The 18,209-nt window shown below is 53.6% G+C and overlaps 8 protein-coding genes across 8 annotated transcripts; 5 read left to right on the top strand and 3 right to left on the bottom strand.

The window, feature by feature from the left end:
- Positions 1 to 647: 647 nt before the first annotated feature.
- Positions 648 to 1,526, top strand: VTN77DRAFT_7795 (uncharacterized protein; the record flags this gene model as incomplete). Its single annotated transcript, XM_069424221.1, has 1 exon — positions 648 to 1,526. The coding sequence occupies one exon, from the start codon at positions 648 to 650 to the stop codon at positions 1,524 to 1,526; it is 879 nt and encodes a 292-aa protein (XP_069275178.1).
- A 310-nt stretch (positions 1,527 to 1,836) lies between these two features.
- VTN77DRAFT_7794 (uncharacterized protein) lies at positions 1,837 to 4,405 on the bottom strand (the record flags this gene model as incomplete). Its single annotated transcript, XM_069424220.1, has 6 exons — positions 1,837 to 2,107; positions 2,171 to 3,305; positions 3,359 to 3,952; positions 4,019 to 4,099; positions 4,187 to 4,210; positions 4,276 to 4,405. 6 exons carry the CDS (start codon positions 4,403 to 4,405, stop codon positions 1,837 to 1,839), a joined length of 2,235 nt encoding a protein of 744 aa, XP_069275177.1.
- Positions 4,406 to 4,749: 344 nt separating this feature from the next.
- On the top strand, positions 4,750 to 5,521 carry VTN77DRAFT_7793 (uncharacterized protein; the record flags this gene model as incomplete). The annotated part of the gene is made up of 3 exons (XM_069424219.1): positions 4,750 to 4,952; positions 5,005 to 5,186; positions 5,244 to 5,521. The coding sequence occupies 3 exons, from the start codon at positions 4,750 to 4,752 to the stop codon at positions 5,519 to 5,521; spliced, it is 663 nt and encodes a 220-aa protein (XP_069275176.1).
- A 452-nt stretch (positions 5,522 to 5,973) lies between these two features.
- VTN77DRAFT_7792 (uncharacterized protein) lies at positions 5,974 to 6,403 on the bottom strand (the record flags this gene model as incomplete). The annotated part of the gene is made up of 3 exons (XM_069424218.1): positions 5,974 to 6,050; positions 6,115 to 6,301; positions 6,383 to 6,403. 3 exons carry the CDS (start codon positions 6,401 to 6,403, stop codon positions 5,974 to 5,976), a joined length of 285 nt encoding a protein of 94 aa, XP_069275175.1.
- Positions 6,404 to 6,788: 385 nt separating this feature from the next.
- VTN77DRAFT_7791 (uncharacterized protein) lies at positions 6,789 to 8,953 on the top strand (the record flags this gene model as incomplete). Its single annotated transcript, XM_069424217.1, has 3 exons — positions 6,789 to 6,920; positions 6,982 to 7,773; positions 7,829 to 8,953. The coding sequence occupies 3 exons, from the start codon at positions 6,789 to 6,791 to the stop codon at positions 8,951 to 8,953; spliced, it is 2,049 nt and encodes a 682-aa protein (XP_069275174.1).
- A 745-nt stretch (positions 8,954 to 9,698) lies between these two features.
- Positions 9,699 to 11,480, bottom strand: VTN77DRAFT_7790 (uncharacterized protein; the record flags this gene model as incomplete). Its single annotated transcript, XM_069424216.1, has 4 exons — positions 9,699 to 9,722; positions 9,822 to 9,921; positions 10,038 to 10,402; positions 10,476 to 11,480. The coding sequence occupies 4 exons, from the start codon at positions 11,478 to 11,480 to the stop codon at positions 9,699 to 9,701; spliced, it is 1,494 nt and encodes a 497-aa protein (XP_069275173.1).
- Positions 11,481 to 12,560: 1,080 nt separating this feature from the next.
- Positions 12,561 to 13,709, top strand: VTN77DRAFT_7789 (uncharacterized protein; the record flags this gene model as incomplete). The annotated part of the gene is made up of 1 exon (XM_069424214.1): positions 12,561 to 13,709. The coding sequence occupies one exon, from the start codon at positions 12,561 to 12,563 to the stop codon at positions 13,707 to 13,709; it is 1,149 nt and encodes a 382-aa protein (XP_069275172.1).
- Positions 13,710 to 14,211: 502 nt separating this feature from the next.
- Positions 14,212 to 16,659, top strand: VTN77DRAFT_7788 (uncharacterized protein; the record flags this gene model as incomplete). The annotated part of the gene is made up of 3 exons (XM_069424213.1): positions 14,212 to 14,451; positions 14,504 to 16,148; positions 16,205 to 16,659. 3 exons carry the CDS (start codon positions 14,212 to 14,214, stop codon positions 16,657 to 16,659), a joined length of 2,340 nt encoding a protein of 779 aa, XP_069275171.1.
- Positions 16,660 to 18,209: the final 1,550 nt, after the last annotated feature.

Raw genomic sequence — 18,209 nt, 5'->3', positions numbered from 1 at the left:
CCATGATTCGGGGTCTGTCATAGCCGAAAGGCTCGGTATGGACGTTAAACTTGAATAATAATAATAATAATAATAATAACCTATCAGCAAATCTGGTACCAACAAATGTGGCCCAAAAAGGAACAAGGAAAGCTGATTTGTCAGCAATCCAAGGTATAACGTAGTTAACTACTGGGTATGGATATTATTTAACGTCGCAGATCCACAGATCATCCACTCAGTCGGGCAAAAGTTCGGTGTTAAGGTTAGTTATCTCCGTCAGAGAGGGGTACCTTGGAAAAGGGGATATCACAGTAGAATTTGGACCAAATTGAAGTACAGAGGACTCTGTAATCGGTGTTAATGCCCTTAATTCCATGCATATTCCGTGCATTGTGTACATTCCGTAACTGTATTTCGTACCTACATAGGTACCAGCTTATCATCACCATGGACAATATGACCTGCCATGACACGCATGACGTGATATGCTACATATGGTGTGTGGAAAGAAAGAAAAAAATAGTACATAGTGGTACACTGGTGTGTTCTAATCCTTGCAGGTTGCTCTGGCATATAAATAATCCATTGACCCATCCTGCTTCTTCTGTCCCTCCTTCAGCAGTAACTACTGTACTATACGGAGTACCGATTGAATTATCACCGCCATGGCTCCTCACCCCGACCCCACCGCCGTCAACTTCACCTCCACCACACATCACGACACCTACCCAGCCATCGCCAAATCAGACCAGCGCGGCCGGATAGTTCTGATCACGGGCGCGTCGCGCGGCATCGGGCGCGCAACAGCGGTATCGTTCGCCAAAGCCGGTGCTGCGGGGATCGTCATCGCCGCGCGGTCCGGGCTCGACGAGGCCGAGAAGGAGATACTCGCTGCGGCGCAAGACGCCGGACACCAGACGGCGCCGCAGGTGCTGAAGCTGAAGCTGGACGTCACGGATGAGGCTAGCGTCAAGGACGCAGTGGTCCAGGTGGAGCAGACGTTCCATCGGTTGGACATCCTGGTCAACAATGCCGGGTATCTGGAGAACTGGGTGCCGGTAGCAGATTCCGACCCGTCCGAGTGGTGGAAAGTATGGGAGATCAACGTCAAGGGCGTGTATCTGGTGACGCGCGCGTTCCTACCCCTGCTGCTACAGGGCGGGCACAAGACCATCGTCAACGTGAGCTCTGTGGGCGCACACCTGACCCGCCCCGGAGCATCAGCCTACCGGACAAGCAAGTTTGCGGTGCTGCGTTTCACGGAGTTCATCGCTGCAGAGTACGCGGACAAAGGCGTCGTCGCGTTCGCGATCCATCCCGGCGGCGTCCCCACGGAGCTGGCGCTGACTATGCCCGAGTACATGCACCCGGTTCTGGTCGATAAGCCGCAGTTGGCTGGCGACTCGATTGCGTGGTTGACACAGGATCGGAAGGAGTGGCTGGGAGGCAGGTATATCAGTGTGAACTGGGATTTGCCGGAGCTGGTCGCGAAGCGGGATGAGATTGTCAACGACGACAAATTGAAGATGAGGATTGTTATATAACCTAAAGACATACGGACAGGGGTTGACTGTATATATGGATATCTAGTTACTTGACTGTACATGATACAGACAATTGATTAGACGAGACGACTATAGATACGGGTTAAATGTCTTGAGCGGTTATATACGAAGCATGCTTTTTGTTGAGAGACACGTACTCTAACGGAAAGTCCTTCGTGGTTATACGGGGGTGTCTGTAGTCGTACAAATTCATATGTTAAAATCAAGAATTCTGCAATGACAAAAAAAATACCATTAAATACCATTAACTCAGCCAGCCAAGTGCTATAACAGAACCTGCAGGCTGCAGCTATTCAGTCCGCAACACCGGAGGACCCTTCCGCTTCGTCGCCCTCTTCCTCTTGTGTCCCTTCTCAAACGCGACGGCGCTGCTGTGGTCCCGCCCAACGTTGTCCAGATCCTTGACCTTGTAGATCCGAATGATCCAGTTCTCGCTCGTGAACGCCTCCTCGAGAGTCGTCAATTGCGGCCCCTCGGCCGGCAGTCTCGCGCCACGCACCCGGTCTGTGGCCTGGCCACCAGGGAAGAGGCGGTTGAAGTTGTAGTACGACATTTTGTACCTGGTCAGTAGTCAGCAAACGTCATGGGAAGAAGACAAAAGAAGAGAAGGGGGTCCTGCTTACATCAAACTGTTGCGCATAGTAGGTGTCGCCGCATCATCAACCCGATACTCTCCCTGCGGGGTGAAATAATCTCGCTCCTTCACCTGGTCCGGCCAGATACCCTCCGCGATACGAACCATCCAGAGGAATTTGTTGATATCATCTCCGGAATAGCCCAGCAACCCGCCAAAGACAACAAGCACGTAGTCGACATCGTGCTGTCGGAGAATGGGATAGCTGACCTCTTCGCGCGAACTCATGGCTTTGCCGACAGTCGCAATGTGCGTGTTGTTCCAGGTGTTGTTGTCAACCAGCGTCGGTCGGTCCGCCATACCGCCGATCTGGTATCCATAATCCCACCACGACATAATCTTCGCGTTGGGCGGCGTGTTCTGACGAAGCCAGTAGTACGCTTCACGGTAGTCGTCAATGATGAACTGACTGCCATCAGGCATCCGACTGGCCAACACGACAGACGGTGACGAGTACGCATTGGAAGTGACCCAGGTGCAGTGAGCAACAAAAAGAAGCAGATAAACTGCAATGCCTGACGTCATGAAAATTTTGGAAAACGTCGACTGAATCCCAAACACGGTGCCACGAGCAGCCCGAAGACCTTCTGAGGAAGCAGAGCTCCCGCTGCCTTTAGTAGTTGTGGCTTCCTTTGCAGGCTGAGCAAGCAGATACGTGTCCAGGACAGAAGACAGGGCCATAGCTGCCGCAACGCAAACAACAGGAGTCAGGGTCAGCATCAACCGGACCATAACACCGGCGAAGTAGCTTGCGAGAACGGCATAAATCACGATAAACACATGCTCATCCTTCAGATTGCGGAAGCACATGTAGACACCCGCGGGGAACAGCCAGATCAAAAAGTTGAGATCGAAGAAGAACGCTGGCCACGCGGTGGGCTGGTGTTCCGACACCGACGCGATGATGGGAATGTGGATTTTGGCATATCCGGTATCCCAGAGGGAGTAAAAACGCCCACTCCATGGTGCAATCACGCCCGAAAAGGTGAGCAAGACCAGACCGGCGAACGAGATGCCGAAGATGACCAGGATCAAGCTGGTCAGAAGCATCTGGAACTGTCTGCTGGGCACCTGAGCGCGAACATAGTCGGCAAATGCCACTAGCTGGATCAAACCGAAGATACCTATGCAGACTGTAAGCAAAGGAACATTGGCATCTGTCACCGAAATTGCCTACCTAAAGCGGACATGTGATCGCTGTTGCGGACGGGCAGGAAGCCGACAAACGGAATCTGCATGCTCGCCAATGTTCCCAAGGCATACCATGTGGTGTAGCTGATGTACAGGCGAGAACTGTATCTGCCCATACAAATCAAGACAAACACATGGAGAGGGATCAGGTTCGTGATGAACACATATCCACCCCAAGCGGACACCATGTATCCGTAGAAGAGCGCCGTCAGCGCACCCCACATGATAGAGCCAACCTTGACTGCCTTGACCCAGAGGAAGAAGGTGAACACCAAGAGGAAGATGGCAATGGCCTCGTTGTCATAGCTGCCCGCGACTGACCGGGAGATATAACCCGGAGCAATGCCCATGAAGGCAGCCGCCAGGAGACCGGCGGAGGGAGACGGAGACACTTCGCAGGTCAACAGATAGGTGGCCAATGCCGTGAGGCCGGAGAATCCGGGGGCGAGCAGAACGCATATGTTCCGGATATCCACGGGGAGGGTGAGAAAGCGGAGAAGGTGGTAGATGACACCGCTGGTGACCATCAGGCCGGGATAGAGCGTGCCACCGGTGACACGTCCAAGTGGATGCCACGTCCCTGAATCGTATCAGCATGCTGCCGCAGATCTACTGCTGAAGCGTAGTTGTCGAACGATAGACTCACGATCATCGAACCAGTCCCAGAAGCTGTAGAAGCCATGTTGCACCAGGTGTTTAGTAGCTCGGAAGTTGAACCAAGGGTCGACTGCAACAATTGATTAACATTTCTCTCGCAAGCTGACGTTGTTTGGCCAAGTAGTATAAACAGCGGCAGGGACAGCACGCAACATACATTCGTGAATGATACTTTCGAATCCTGCCAGGATACTCGTTAGCACTCAATGACCTCCAAGAGATTCCGACAATTAAAAGACTGCATACTAATGACACTGAATAACCGACTGGCCACAGCAGCGGCTGCAATGGTGCATAGAATGACAATTCGGAGGAGGCCGCGCGTCTTCCTGCCTGTGTTCCCCTTGAGAAAGGGGTCAATTCCAACAGAGGCCATAATGGCCGCGAAGAAGAAGAAAGAAATTCAACTCGAAAAGAAAAGAAAGGTTAAATCATGAGCGTGTGAGCTGACGGGGCAGGGATAGGGACGGTTCGACAGTTCGACAAGGTGGTCTCTTCGAGGTCTTGGCGCGACAATCGGAATGGCATACGCAAGACTAAAAACCACTGGTGGAGGCTCTGCGGAAACCAACTGCCCTCCGAAGCTTGCTCCCCGCACTCTGCGGTCCCTCATCAGCTAACGGCGTTCTTTGAATTGTAACTCTGTCTAATAACTTTTTTCAACTTCTGACTTTTTTGGGGGGGAATTTTCATCTGTTTTTGTTGCAAGGACATCTGAATATGGACCTGCCACCACTGTCTTTGGAGCAGCTATCAAAGGCGCTGTCCGACGCCCCGACAGCTGAAGCACTCTACGATGTCCTCAGCCAGTACGAGAGCGAGGCCTGTCTCCTCTTCACAGATACCCAGGTGACTGGCGACGCGAAATTATTGAGCGCTTTCTATGCTTCTTTTCTCATCTCCCATCTCCTGACAGATCAGATGTAAGTCATCGTCTCTGATCCCGCTGAGCGGAGATATAACGCATGATATCAGACAGGAAGCTCGTTCCCTGACACAGCGGATGCCCCCGACCTTGGTGAAGGAGGACTTGGTCCTGCAGAACAGTATTACGCTGTTGCGCGCCGTCTGGCAGAATAAGCATTCAGAGATCTACAGGATCCTAAGAGAGCTGCCGTGGCCAGATCCAGTCAACCAAATCGTGCAGAAATATGATGGTAAGTCTGAGTCAGTTCATGGGGGATTCTGATCTAATTTACTCTGGTTCCCTATAGCATATTTCGCAGAAAAGACGTTCAAAGAGATCAGTCGAGCATACGAAGCAATCAGACCAGAGAAAGCAGCAGCATACTTGGGGCTGGAAAACGGCCAGGGAGATTCCAGCGAACCAAGTCCCGCACTCATACAAACGTTGACCCAAAGAGGATGGGTCTGGGACGCAAACGAGCACCTATTCCGACCAAAAGTCCAAGACAAGCCCGTGGAATTGAATGGCACGAGAACAAACGGGATAAGCGAACTGGTGGGGCTGGTGAGCAGCTATGGCGGTTGAAGTGCAAGCAAGCTTGACTTGACGCTGCATACGGCTATTACCAGGTAATGATTCATGACTATAACGAGACCTGTTGCGAAACTCCTTACGCAGGCCGAGACCAAATCAGAGTCTCTGGATAGAGAAAAAGCAGTTTCCAAAGCAGTCTCGTGACCGATGGCAGGACAAAAGAAATTCCCTGTCCTTCGAGGCCAACCGTAGTGTACAGACGTTTGTGAAGACCGAGGGTATGTACAGAGACGGCGATGATGGTCTATCAATGGAGAAATTTTCCTCTCTTTCGCGCTTGCAATGACACACAACTCTGGGAAAGAAACAAAAGAGATGATATAAAAATGGTACAAAACTGGCTCATCCAGCCAATTCCTCGTGTTGCGCGTAGTTATATGGCCGTCATGTCTCCCATCGATTCCCTGCCGATCCTTTCATGCCCTCATGTAGACTCTAGCTTTCTATTTCGCCGACTCCGCCGCCTTTGCTTGTAAGAATGCCTCCAGATCGAACCGGCTGTCCTCGGGATCTGTGATCACTGTAGGCGTGTCAGCCGAACCCCCTCTGCAAACCAAATAGCATGCTGGCCGCGGATCACGTACGTCCTCCCTCAGTCTTCTTCTCTGGTGGTGCGGTCTTCTTCCGCCACTCGGCCTTGGCTTGTTCGATCAATGCTTCCTTGTGCTTGTATTCTCGGTCGAGCTCTGCGCGTCTGGCTTGGGTATTCAAGGACGATTGGTGCCAGACACCGTAGACGACGCCCGCAACAAGGGCCGAATAGCGCAGAACCTGGAGAGAAAAACAAGCAGAAGTCAGTCAAGAGGTATTCGAAACGGAGCAGCAAATCAATTAGGTAGGCGAACGACTTACGTTGACGCCCTGCGAAGCCATCCTGGACAGATGTCTGTCGCCGCTGCAACGAGAGAGACCAAACAAAAAGAGAGAAGCTTGCGGCTAGATACCAGAGGACCGGCACGCGCGGCAACAAAGGGTATCCAGGGTCAATGGCTGTTCGGACAGAAGAATGCGTTTTCCTGACGCTTCTCTAAGCTAGCTGGCAGGGCTGGGCGAGGAGGACAAGAAGTTCCTTTGCTTGACTGTCGCGAGTTTTTCCGGCCCGCCCGAGTTTCCTCACCCACCGGATTGGCTTATGTCATCATCGGCCCGTCGCCTGCTCTCCTAGCGGAGAAGAGAGCCCGCAGAGCCATACGCCAACGCCGCGCGAGACATGGGACCGGAGATGGGTCTGTTGCGACGCAGCTGCTGATCTGCCAACATGCACTCCATGCAAGCGCGAAAAGATGAGATCCTCGCCAAAAAGGCGAAGCTCGCTGAGCTGAAACGCCAGCGGGAATTACGGCAGAAGGAGTTCAACCAGAGTCGGGCCAGTATCGGGGATTCCTCAGAGGTAAACAAATAGTGTCCATGTATATACTATAGTATACTATTCCTCTAACAAGCTGAGATAGATTGTATCTCCTGCTCCGAGTCGTGCAGAGAGCAGAGCCGAGCTCGACAATTTGATATCCCGTCTGGTTGATCGGCCATCCTCCGTCTCATACAAGGATGGAGAAGGACTATCCCGGAAAGGCAGCAGGCCGAATTCGGTCCTCAGCGCGAGCCAGCTCAGCGGAGAGAATATCGAAGCGTTTACTCGGGCACCGTCGCAGTCCATTGCTACGCAGACGGATGTCACCGGACCTCTGCCGACCGCGCCAGAACCTGCCCCTGAACCGAAACCGGAGACCGTCACCTACAGCAAGGGTGTGCAGACGGATGACTTGCTCCAGCCTGCTGCCGGATCGCCCGATGGTCCTCTGGACTTGGAAGAGGGAGAGACCTCGCCGTCCAGCAAGCGACTAAGCCGGAGGGAGCGTGAACGGGACGAGGAGATCCGGGAACGGCTCCGCAAGGAGATCGAGGAAGAGCTCCAGGCGACCAAGCAGGCGACTCAGGATGGGCCGCTCGCACCGTCAACACAACTTCGATATCCTCTACGAACCCTAACCGAGGACGAGCTCAATGCCGTCACGTCGTCAGAGGAATTCTTGGACTTTGTTGAGCGGTCAAGCAAGGTGATCGAGCGGGCATTGGACGAGGAATACGATATTTTGGCAGACTACGAGATGGGTGTCAACGGGGAAGAGGAAGAGGAAGATGAGTATGGCAAGAAGAGGAGAGGGATCAAGGAGGTGGCCCAATTCTGGGACGAACGATGGAGCAAGAAGCGGCAGATCAGCGACTTGAGCTTCTCTCCAAAGGTAGGACTGTTTATGCATTGGCATATTGTACGGATTACTGATTGAAATCTTCTAGTTTCCCGAATTGGTGCTGGCTGCATACACCAAAAATCCTACGGCGCCCCATGAACCCGATGGCTTGTTGCAGATCTGGAACCAGCACCTTCACTCGCGACCAGAGTATGTCTTTCATTCGACGTCTGACATTCTTTGTGCAAAGTTCTCTCCCTTCCATCCGAATCTCATCGTGGGCGGGACTTATTCCGGGCAGGTCCTGCTCTGGGATACGCGGTCATCGCGCGCAGGCGGTGGTGCTCCGGTGCAGAAGACCCCGCTGACCGGGTCAGGGCACACCCATCCGGTCTACAGCATCGCCATTATTGGCACGCAGAACGCCCACAACATCTTGACAGCTTCTACCGATGGCGTCGTCTGTGGCTGGACGGTCGATATGCTGTCTCAGCCGCAGGAGTACCTGGAGTTGACCACGCCTCCGCCCTCGAAGACAGAGGATCTGGCACCGACGACCATGTCGTTTCCGCAATCCGACCCGACGTTTTTCCTTGTTGGTACCGAAGAAGGAGGAATCTACCCCTGCCACCGATATGATCGGGCGGGTGCCAAAGCCGGCACAGACCAACGCCTCGCGTACCGCGGACACGCGGCGCCGGTCATGTCGACGGCCTTCCACCCAGCACGAGGTCCGGTTGACCTGGGGGATCTGTTGCTCAGTTCCAGTCTGGACTGGAGCGTCAAGCTGTGGCGCGTGCGGCCACCAGCCACGACAGCCGCGTCGGCGACGTCAGTTGCCGGGCCTCAGGTCGTCAGTCCACTGCTCGACATCAACCGCGAAGACGTCGTATACGACGCAAAATGGTCACCACACCGCCCGGGCGTGTTCGGCCTGGTCGACGGCGCCGGCAACGTCGAGATCTGGGACCTGTACACCGACACCGAAGTGCCCGCCGTGCGGACCACGCCGTCGCGCGGCCGCGGGGGCATGTTGACCAGAAGTCTGAACAAGATCGCGTGGGAAGAGCGCGAAGGCCGACGCGTGGCGACGGGCGGGCTGGATGGCGTGGTCACCGTCTTCGAGGTGGGCAAAGCGCTCAGTGGGCCGGTGGAAGAGGTTCCGGCGGAGGAGTGGACGGGTATGAAGCGGTTGGTTGGGAAGCTGGAGCAGACGGATCGGGGGATATAATTGCCGTCAGTAGAGTAGTCTTCTCATTCCTTCCCCCTTCGCTCTCCCGCGTCCTTCCTCAACCTCGCGTCCCTGCTACACAATCCGTCCTTGTGGCCTTATTTCCAGTGGTAACTTGGAGTTTTCTTCTTTTTCTTTGTTTTTCTTTCAGGTCCCCGACTTCCGGTGGTAATAATACATAGCAATACATAGGTAGTTCAGTTTAGTTCAGGTAGCTTAGCAATATACCCCTTGGACAGACCTAACATATCTGATCCATTATCATCACTCTCATTGTCATCGTTGTCATTTACGTTGGAAAGAGAAAGAAAGGAAAGTCAACTCTGGAGTATTGTTAGGTGTTATATTATATCAGAGGCAGAGGCATTATTTCAATCAATCAATTCTATTCGATTCTAATATTATGTGTTTGTGATACCCCAGTCTGCATTCATCTATTACTTTTCGTGGAAAAAAAAATAGATATTCTAAGACGATAGTTAGGTGATCCGCTCATCAGTCATTCATGTTGTCGGTCGTCAAATCGTGGATGATGGATAATACGATCGATCGATCGATCGATAAAATAAATAATCATCAATATGATGGATGGATGTCCCTCCTCGATAGTGAGGGTGAGGGCGAATGATCGTTCATTTCATTCCATTTCGTTGCGTTTCGTTTCATTTTTTGTCTCGGTTCTTTTGCGAGGGATTTATTCCTCAGCATGTTCAATATCGATCGATAAGACCACTAGGTAGGTACCTCAGTAGGTATATCGAAACCCAGGCTAAATTTTATAAATGTAAATCGTTAGCATCACAACCAACAATAGTATATACTATATATATTTTTCTTTAAAAAAAAATTGAGGATAGGGACTGCGTACCATTCCCTCAATCACCTTTCGTCCCTGACTCTGCTTTCGATTCGAGATGTAGAAGTGGATTGTGAAGAGGCCGGTGATGACGATCATGAGGATGTGCGATCTATCCCGCCATTCCCGTCAGTCAATCAATGAAATTAGTCGACATGTTCCAGTAGGAGAGGTCATCGGGAGGGAAAAAAAAAGATGGATATAGTAAGTGACGGGGTTATTTCCTACCCAATTGACACCCACACCGCAGTCTGATACTCGGGCGCTTCCTGCGCGCGGACAATAAAACTCCCCGCAATCCCGCCCAGACCGTTGCATGCGGTGATGGCCGCCGCCGTCGTCGCGCGCTTCCACTGCCCGACGATGTTGTTCGCCTGGTACGCGTTCAGGGCCGCCCAGTTCGATACATATGCCCCTGTCGCAAGATACGTGCCGATGTACCGGACTGTGACTTGCTTGGAGACCGGCAGGCCGAACATCAGGAACCCGGCGATGAGCACCAGTGCGTTGAAGGTGATGAGCGGCCCGCGCATGCGGTATCGATCGCCGATTAGTGAGGTGAAGAGGACGGGGATGACGGCCCAGTAGTATGGCTGCGAATGTCAGATACAGATTGCATAAAAGAAAGACTGTGGGTATATTATATAGATGTGTGTGTGTACTCACCGGCGCAGACAACACAATCGACGCATTCTCCGAAAATCCCATCCCAGACTGCAGGATGATAGGCAGGAAATACGACAGCGACGTCGACACCAGGTTCAGCAGGAAGAACAGGCACGAGAAGCCGTACAGTTTCGGGTCGAGGAAGTGCACCAGGACTTTGGACCACGCGAACGGGTCTACGACGACGTCATCTCGATCAGCCTGGATGCGCTGCGTCGCTATCTCGATTTCCTCCTCCGACAGAAACCAGAAGCTGTCGCGTGCCTTTTCCGGAAAGTCTACCATCCACCAGTACGTGATGATGCCGATCACGCAGGTGATGAGCCCCTGGACGATGAACATCCAGCGCCACCCGGCCAGCCCCGCGCGACCGTTTAGGTGGTTGAGGCCGTAGTTGACGATGCTGCCTGTCGCCAGCACGAGGACCTCTCCCGACTGCAGGAACGCGAAGCGCAGCTGCTGCTCCTTGCGCGTGTACCACGTGCTGATGAGGTAGGTCAGGCCCGGGTATATGCCAGACATGGCGATGCCCAGCAGCACGCGCAGCGCGATCATCTGCCGCCATGTCTGCACGAACGCGGTGCAGAGCGTGAACAGGCCGAAGCAAAAGGTGATGAGCGCGAACCAGATGCGCGGGCCGACCACCCGCACGGCCACTGTCGACGGCAGCTGGAAGACGACACTGGCGACGGTAAAGATGAAGATGGACACCGAGTAGCGATTCCCCTCGAGTCCCAGGTCGTGCAGCATGCTCGTCACCGACGCCGAGGAGATGATGCCCGAGTCCAGCAGGTTGAGACTGCACAGGATGCCGGCGATGGAGCACAGGCGCAGATCGACCTTCAGTCGCAGACGCTTCTCCAGCTGTTGGCGCTCTTTGCGCTGTTCGTCGTCATTATCTTCACCATTGTCGTCGTTTTTCTCCGTCAAGCCGATACGAGGGTCTTCCGAGTCACTTTTTCCCAGACGCTCTGGCTCCGTCGGTGGAGTCGGTTGGATGTCCATGTCAGTTGCAGTTCTCAGGAATCTCTTCTTTGTTTCTTTTCTTTCTTTTCTTCTTTTCTCTTGTCCTGGTCTTCTTTTTTTTTCTTACGTCATGTCCTACCCTCCAGTCAGTAATGCAAGGGATGAGACGGCGGGACAAACTTCAATCCATGCAATTAATTCATTGGCGCAAGTCGCGCATCTGGGTATCACAGTGAAGAAAGAAGGTAAAGAAAATGGAAATTCTGAAGCACAAACAGTTACAGTAGATCGAATTGTCTCTATCAGGTCAGGCCGAGGTATCGCTTCTTATCATGTGGTTGGACCTCAACAGAACATCACCGAATTACCACCCGCCTAATTGGACCAACCTGGAATCCACTGCCATCGATCTTCTTCTTACTTAGATCTTATCTTCATCTCAATTCTCCAGTCTTTGTGCTGTACAAACAGTCCTCCGTACAGGATCACCCTGCTATTTTGACCTCTTTGGTTGTGTGTCGCTTTAAGTTCTTAGCCTCCGACCGTGTGGCGTCTGCTGACAAGCAAATGAATACTAATCAACTAACAAAGGATGAATCCTACAGTACGGAGTACTCCGTACGGACTCTCGGCCCTCCAGCCGATCTCAGTGGATCTGAGCGGATCTGATTTGACTGATTTGACTGGGTTCCGATGCTTGACCCTGTTACTCCTGCCACGATGTCTACCAGACGGTACAAACTAAGGATCCTGCTGCTGACTGGGCTGGTACTCTAGAACCGTGGATAGTTTCTCGGACCGGTCTCCGACTCGACTCTCCCCAGAAGCGGAGTTCTCCTAAATTAATCCGCTGCCCCACGCCCTCATCATCCATCCATGACTGCTAAATATCGTTGTCACGTCCGGGCAAATGGAACCTAAACGGACGGCCGGCCGCTCCCTGCGACCACGCGGGGGGCCCTCCTCAGGGTAAGAGACTCTGATCTTTAAATTGTTATTTCCTACGGCCTGCCAACTATTCTCTGTCCTTTCTACCGTGGTTACTCCGACTGTCCTTCATCGGCACAATCAGACCATTGCCACAGAGGAATAAGCTGATCGAGATCGAGTGCAACCAGCATGGTCGAGCTCATCCAACCACCAGATCCCCGGACTCTCCTCCCCCCGTTGCTGGCCTGTCTACCAGCTGCATTCGTCTCGACCCGTCCTCCCCCAGCGCTACTTCCGCTTCTCTCCCCAATCCTCCGTCAGCGCGTCCACATCCTGAGCTCCGTGGCGAGCTCTCCCTCCGATTGCTGGATTCGATTACTATGCTGGGGAGACGAGAAAGCGGATCGTGTGCAGAGTATCATCGACGGAGCCACCTTTGAATTGCATCCTGCGTCCGGGGAAATCGAGGTCCCTAACGATCTGGCCGTGACATACAAACGAGTAGACGAGGAGACTTTACACTCGAGGATCGTGCTGCCGGAATACCACCTCAGTGTTATCTATGTATGGTGTCCCAACGATCAGGACGGGGCCGGGCCTGGCTGGAGGGTCGCCGAGTTGCTCCCACGAGAAGGCCCGTCCGATGACGATGCGACCTGGTCGACATCGATCGGGGAAGCGAATGAGCGGGCGAAGGAACGGTGGCTTGAGGATGCTCTGAAGGATGCCGAACAGCACGAGAGCAGAGCGTCTCGTGTCGACGACAGTGGCTACGACAACGACGAGGAGGATGCTTACTGGGCTCAGTACGACAACACACCGGGCCGGACGCCATCGATCAAGACGCCTGCGCCTCGAACCTTCGCCTCGACGCAACCTCCTCTATTATCAGAGGAGTCGTACTTTGCCCAGTACGCCGACGTACAGCCTGCCATGGACAACGACGACCCGTCTGAAGACCGCGCCGAGGTGGGAGAGTCATCGCTCAACGGCAATATCTTTGCCAATTTGATCCAACAACACATTCGAAGTCGCGAGGCGAAAGAGTCTGCGCCCGCAAATGGGCACCCTGCTGGTCAGGCACCCAATGATGCGGTCGCGACGATGCTCAGCCACCCGCGACCGGCGTCTACCTCGTCAGGAGGATCGGACGCGGTCGCCAGGTTGGAGCAGGAGGCTGAAAGTCAGTCGGCGTCGGAGATGGCCGTGAAACAGCATATCGGTACCAGCATCAAGAGCCTGTTCCGGCTCGCCAGAAGCACGGGCATGGCTCGGGAGGAATTCCAGTCTCTCGTCCGGACGGAGCTGGAACTGCTGAGTTTGGCGGATGATGAGTAGGATGCCAGAAAGTTTTGTTTGACTAGACTATTTGGTTTTGCATCTATCCATTGGGATACGGAGTACGGCTGTCAGGCTCTTTGGGTGTTTGCATAGCGAGTATTTTGTTAGCGAGGTGTCAGGTGCTTTTTTTTTTGTCGTGTAGTCTTTAAAGATTGAAGTTATATATACCAGCCAATTCACATTGAGAAATTCATACCCAGATTGCACCATATCAAGGCTAGGCGGTGGACCGGGCTCGCGCGGCAGTTTGCTCTGATTGCACGGAGCTCAAAACGACACGCAACCCCGTCGGACCAGCAAGAAACGGCCAATCGAGCACCTCCCGACCCCCTTCATCTCCCACCTCGTTCCATTCACTCCCTTCTATCATGTTCTTTTCTTGAATTGTAAGTGGACTTAAAAATGAAGAAATGAAACGAAATGAAAATAGTCTACTGACTCCTCCAGCGGCGGTTGCCATCCACTCGCTCCATTGACATCTATCTCCTTTCCGACCATCATGTCTTCACCCTCGCCATCCCTCCGCAAGAGGGCGGGCGTGAAGAAAGATGACGCGACGACTCCCGTCCCCTCTGGCGGGGCTGCGGTTGCTCCCTCCGGGAAGTTGGCAGCCAAACTGCCGTCAGAATGGGACTACAAGGTTGCTCTGTTCGTTCTGACCGCGCTGGCTTTCGCGACGAGATTCTATAAGATTACCTATCCGAACGAGGTGGTTTTTGATGAGGTGCATTTTGGCAAGGTTGGTTACCTACCTAATCAGACGATTCATCTTCCTCTGACTGGTGCGCTAGTTCGCTTCGTACTACCTGCAACGCACGTATTTCTTCGACGTTCATCCCCCCTTTGCTAAGCTTCTTTTCGCGTTCGTGGGCTGGCTGGTCGGCTATGATGGCCACTTCCTGTTCGACAACATCGGCGAATCCTATATCGAGCACAAGGTGCCCTACGTGGCCTTCCGCGCCTTGCCCGCGACGTTGGGATCGCTGACGATTCCCGTTGTCTTTTTGATTATGTGGGAGTCCGGATACTCTCTCCCCGCATGCGTTCTTGCGGCGGGCCTGATGGTCTTCGACAATGCGCATGTTGGCGAGACGCGGCTCATCCTCCTGGATGCGTGCTTGGTGTTCAGCATGGCATGTAGTATCCTCTGCTATATCAAGTTCTATAAGCTGCGGCATCAGCCCTTTGGACGCAAGTGGTGGAAATGGCTGCTCCTGACGGGCATCAGTCTGAGCTGTGTCATCTCCACCAAGTACGTCGGCCTGTTCAGTTTCATCACCATCGGCTCCGCGGTCGTGATTGACCTGTGGAATCTGCTGGACATCAACCGTCGCGGAGGCCCTCTGACGCTGATGCAATTCGGCCGTCATTTCGCCGCTCGCGCGTTTGCCTTGATCATCGTTCCTTTCTTCTTCTACCTCTTCTGGTTCCAGGTCCATTTCACCATCCTCAGTCGATCCGGTCCTGGAGATGAGTTCATGACGCCCGAGTTCCAGGAGACGCTGGCGGATAACCAGTTGACGGCGATGGCGGTGGACATTGAGTACTACGACAGCATTACGATCCGCCACAAGGACACCAAGAGCTACCTGCACAGCCACTGGGAGCGGTACCCTCTGCGGTATGACGACGGGCGGATTTCCAGTCAGGGCCAGCAGGTGACCGGGTACCCGTTTAATGACACCAACAACCACTGGCAGATCCTGCCCCGTGTTCCTTTCCCCGAGAATGACCGCGTCGGCCATCGCGTGAAGAACGGAGATATCGTCCAGCTCCGTCACCTGGGCACCGACACGTACCTCCTCACGCACGATGTGGCCTCTCCGTACTACCCGACGAACCAGGAGTTCACGACGGTGCCGGAGGAGTTGGCCTACGGGGAGCGCTACAACGACACGCTGTTCGAGATCCGCATCGAGAACGGCAAGCCGGGCCAAGATTTCCGCACGCTATCGAGTCTCTTCAAGCTGATCCACGTGCCGACCCGCGTGGCCATGTGGACGCACACGACGCCGTTGCCCGAGTGGGCCTTCAAGCAGTTCGAAATCAACGGCAACAAGAACGCGCAACAGACAAGCAACATCTGGTACATCGAGGACATTCCGTCGTTGCTGCCGGACAACCCGCGTCTGCACAAGGAGCCGCGCAAAGTCACACAACTGCCTTTCCTCCGGAAGTGGGCGGAGCTGCAGCGAGCGATGTTCTTCCACAATGCGGCGCTGACGGCCGAGCATCCGTACGCGAGCGAGCCCTTCCAGTGGCCCTTCCTCCTGCGGGGGGTCAGCTTCTGGACGAAGAGCGACACGCGCGAGCAGATTTACTTCCTGGGCAACCCGATCGGCTGGTGGATCTCGAGCAGTTTGCTGGCGGTGTTTGTGGGCATTATTGGGGCGGATCAGCTGTCGTTGCGGCGGGGGATTGATGCTGTTGAAGATAGTAAGTCTGACTTGTTGACTTGACGTGGTTTGCAAGCAAACCTAATTTTTTTCTAGTCTGGGGTCCTGGCGCTCGTTCGCGGCTGTACAACAGCACCGGCTTCCTGTTCCTCTGTTGGGCAGCGCACTACTTCCCATTCTGGCTGATGGGTCGCCAGCGGTTTTTGCACCACTACCTGCCGGCGCATCTCGCTTCGACCCTCGTGACGGGCGCTCTGGTTGAATTCATCTTCAACGTCGAGCCCATCAGGCCGCCTCGTCCGGAGGCAGAGGACGACGACCCGTCGGGCAAGAACAAGAAGAATGCTACGGTTGGCCGATTCATCACCGCGAACGAGCGCATGGGCCGGCAGTCGCTGATTGCGGGATGGAGCGCGACCATCGTGATCCTGGCGGCGACCATCTACGGGTTCTTGTTCTTTGCGCCGTTGACGTACGGCACGCCGGGGCTGGATGTAGCCGGGGTGAATGCGCGGAAGTGGCTGTCGTATGACCTGCACTTTGCGAAGTGATAGCACTCTCAGCAGGGGACTGATTTGATTGCTGTGAAGAGTCCTGGTGTTGGATTGCGGCGGTCGTTGCTGGTGGGAGAACTTCGCTTACTTACTTAACTGGAAGAACCAGCCGGAGGAAAAGCGAATTGAATTCCTGTCTTGTATTGTACGATACCTTGAATTTATTCGAATCTACCTGCTTGCTTAGTTGTCTGCGTGGTTGAGTGAAAAAGGAGCTGTATCGGCACCCGCCGATGAAGCGGATCGGGTGATCTGCGGCCCCCATTTGTTTCCAGGAAGGGAGTTCTCCAGACTAAGTAAGTACCTAGGTACCTGGAGATCTGCAGGCCAATGGACCAGGCACATGGCAAGGCCTGGTATTTAATACTCCGTACGGAATACCTAAGTGGTAATTCATATGGACCTTGGAATTAGATATCTAGGCTAGGCTAGTAGGTACGGTATACCTGCCTAGGACGGTAAGCTAGGTTGATTTAACCCAATTGTTTTGTTTTTAAAAAAAAAATGCTGATAACGGATAATGGATTTAGTGACGTTGCAATCAAGATGGATTCCTTACCCTAGATAGATTAGACTAGACTAGGTAGATATACTAGGTAGATTAGATAAAATTAGTTAGAATAGAGTCCTGCTGCCAACCTGGTTGGTCGGGCGGAATTTATTTAAAACAGACGAGATCCGCAATTGAGAATTGAGATCTTTAATATTTACTCTGTAAGACTTTTTTTGTCTTGTTCTGGTTGAGTGCTTCACCATGTATCGTCGGGCTGCTTCTGCAATTGCTTCCGCCCTGCTGTGCGGCGCTGCCTCCGCCTTGCTGTATGGCGAGAGCAACCTGAACCATTCGTGCGTGCTGAGTGGGTAGCCTTGCTGATTTCATCAATATTAATCCATATTCAACAATTGCATCGCAATTGCCTATAATCTTCCTACCTGCTGACTGACTACTCCAGCCCAACCCGTCTGGTCCTGCTCCCCCCAAGCCACCCTCAGCTCAGTCGACACCTGCTGCTCCGAGACGTATGGCGGGCTGCTCCTCGCCACGCAGTTCTGGGACACATACACCGGCCTGGAAGACCAGGGACAGGTGCTGCCCGCCCAGAGCTGGACGATGCATGGCCTGTGGCCTGATTTCTGCAATGGCTCGTATACGCAGTACTGCGATCTCAGCCGGCAGTATGATCCGGAGCCGTCTCCAAGGACGACGACGGGGTTGCCGAATGGTCTGTCTCAGTTTGTAGATTGATTGCATTTATTTGACTGTGCAAGTGCATTTCATCTAATCTACCGACAGGAACCGTCATTCCCCCATGGACCGGCCCAACGATAGACACCTTTATCACCCCATTCGGGAAATACGACCTCCTAGCATGGATGAACAAATACTGGATCAACCAAGGCGCCCCAAACAACTACCTCTGGGCGCACGAATTCTCCAAACACGCCACCTGCTACTCGACCTTCGACCTGCCGTGCTACGGGCCCGACGCGCCGGCACACATCGACGTGCTGGACTTCTTCAACACGGCCATCGCGTACTTCCACCG

The sequence above is a fragment of the Rasamsonia byssochlamydoides genome (genome assembly GCF_041956645.1).
Source record: "Rasamsonia byssochlamydoides strain NRRL 3658 unplaced genomic scaffold VTN77scaffold_64, whole genome shotgun sequence".
Lineage (NCBI taxonomy): Eukaryota > Fungi > Ascomycota > Eurotiomycetes > Eurotiales > Trichocomaceae > Rasamsonia > Rasamsonia byssochlamydoides.
Note: the sequence above shows the minus strand (reverse complement) of the source record. Positions and strands in the feature narration are given on the sequence as shown.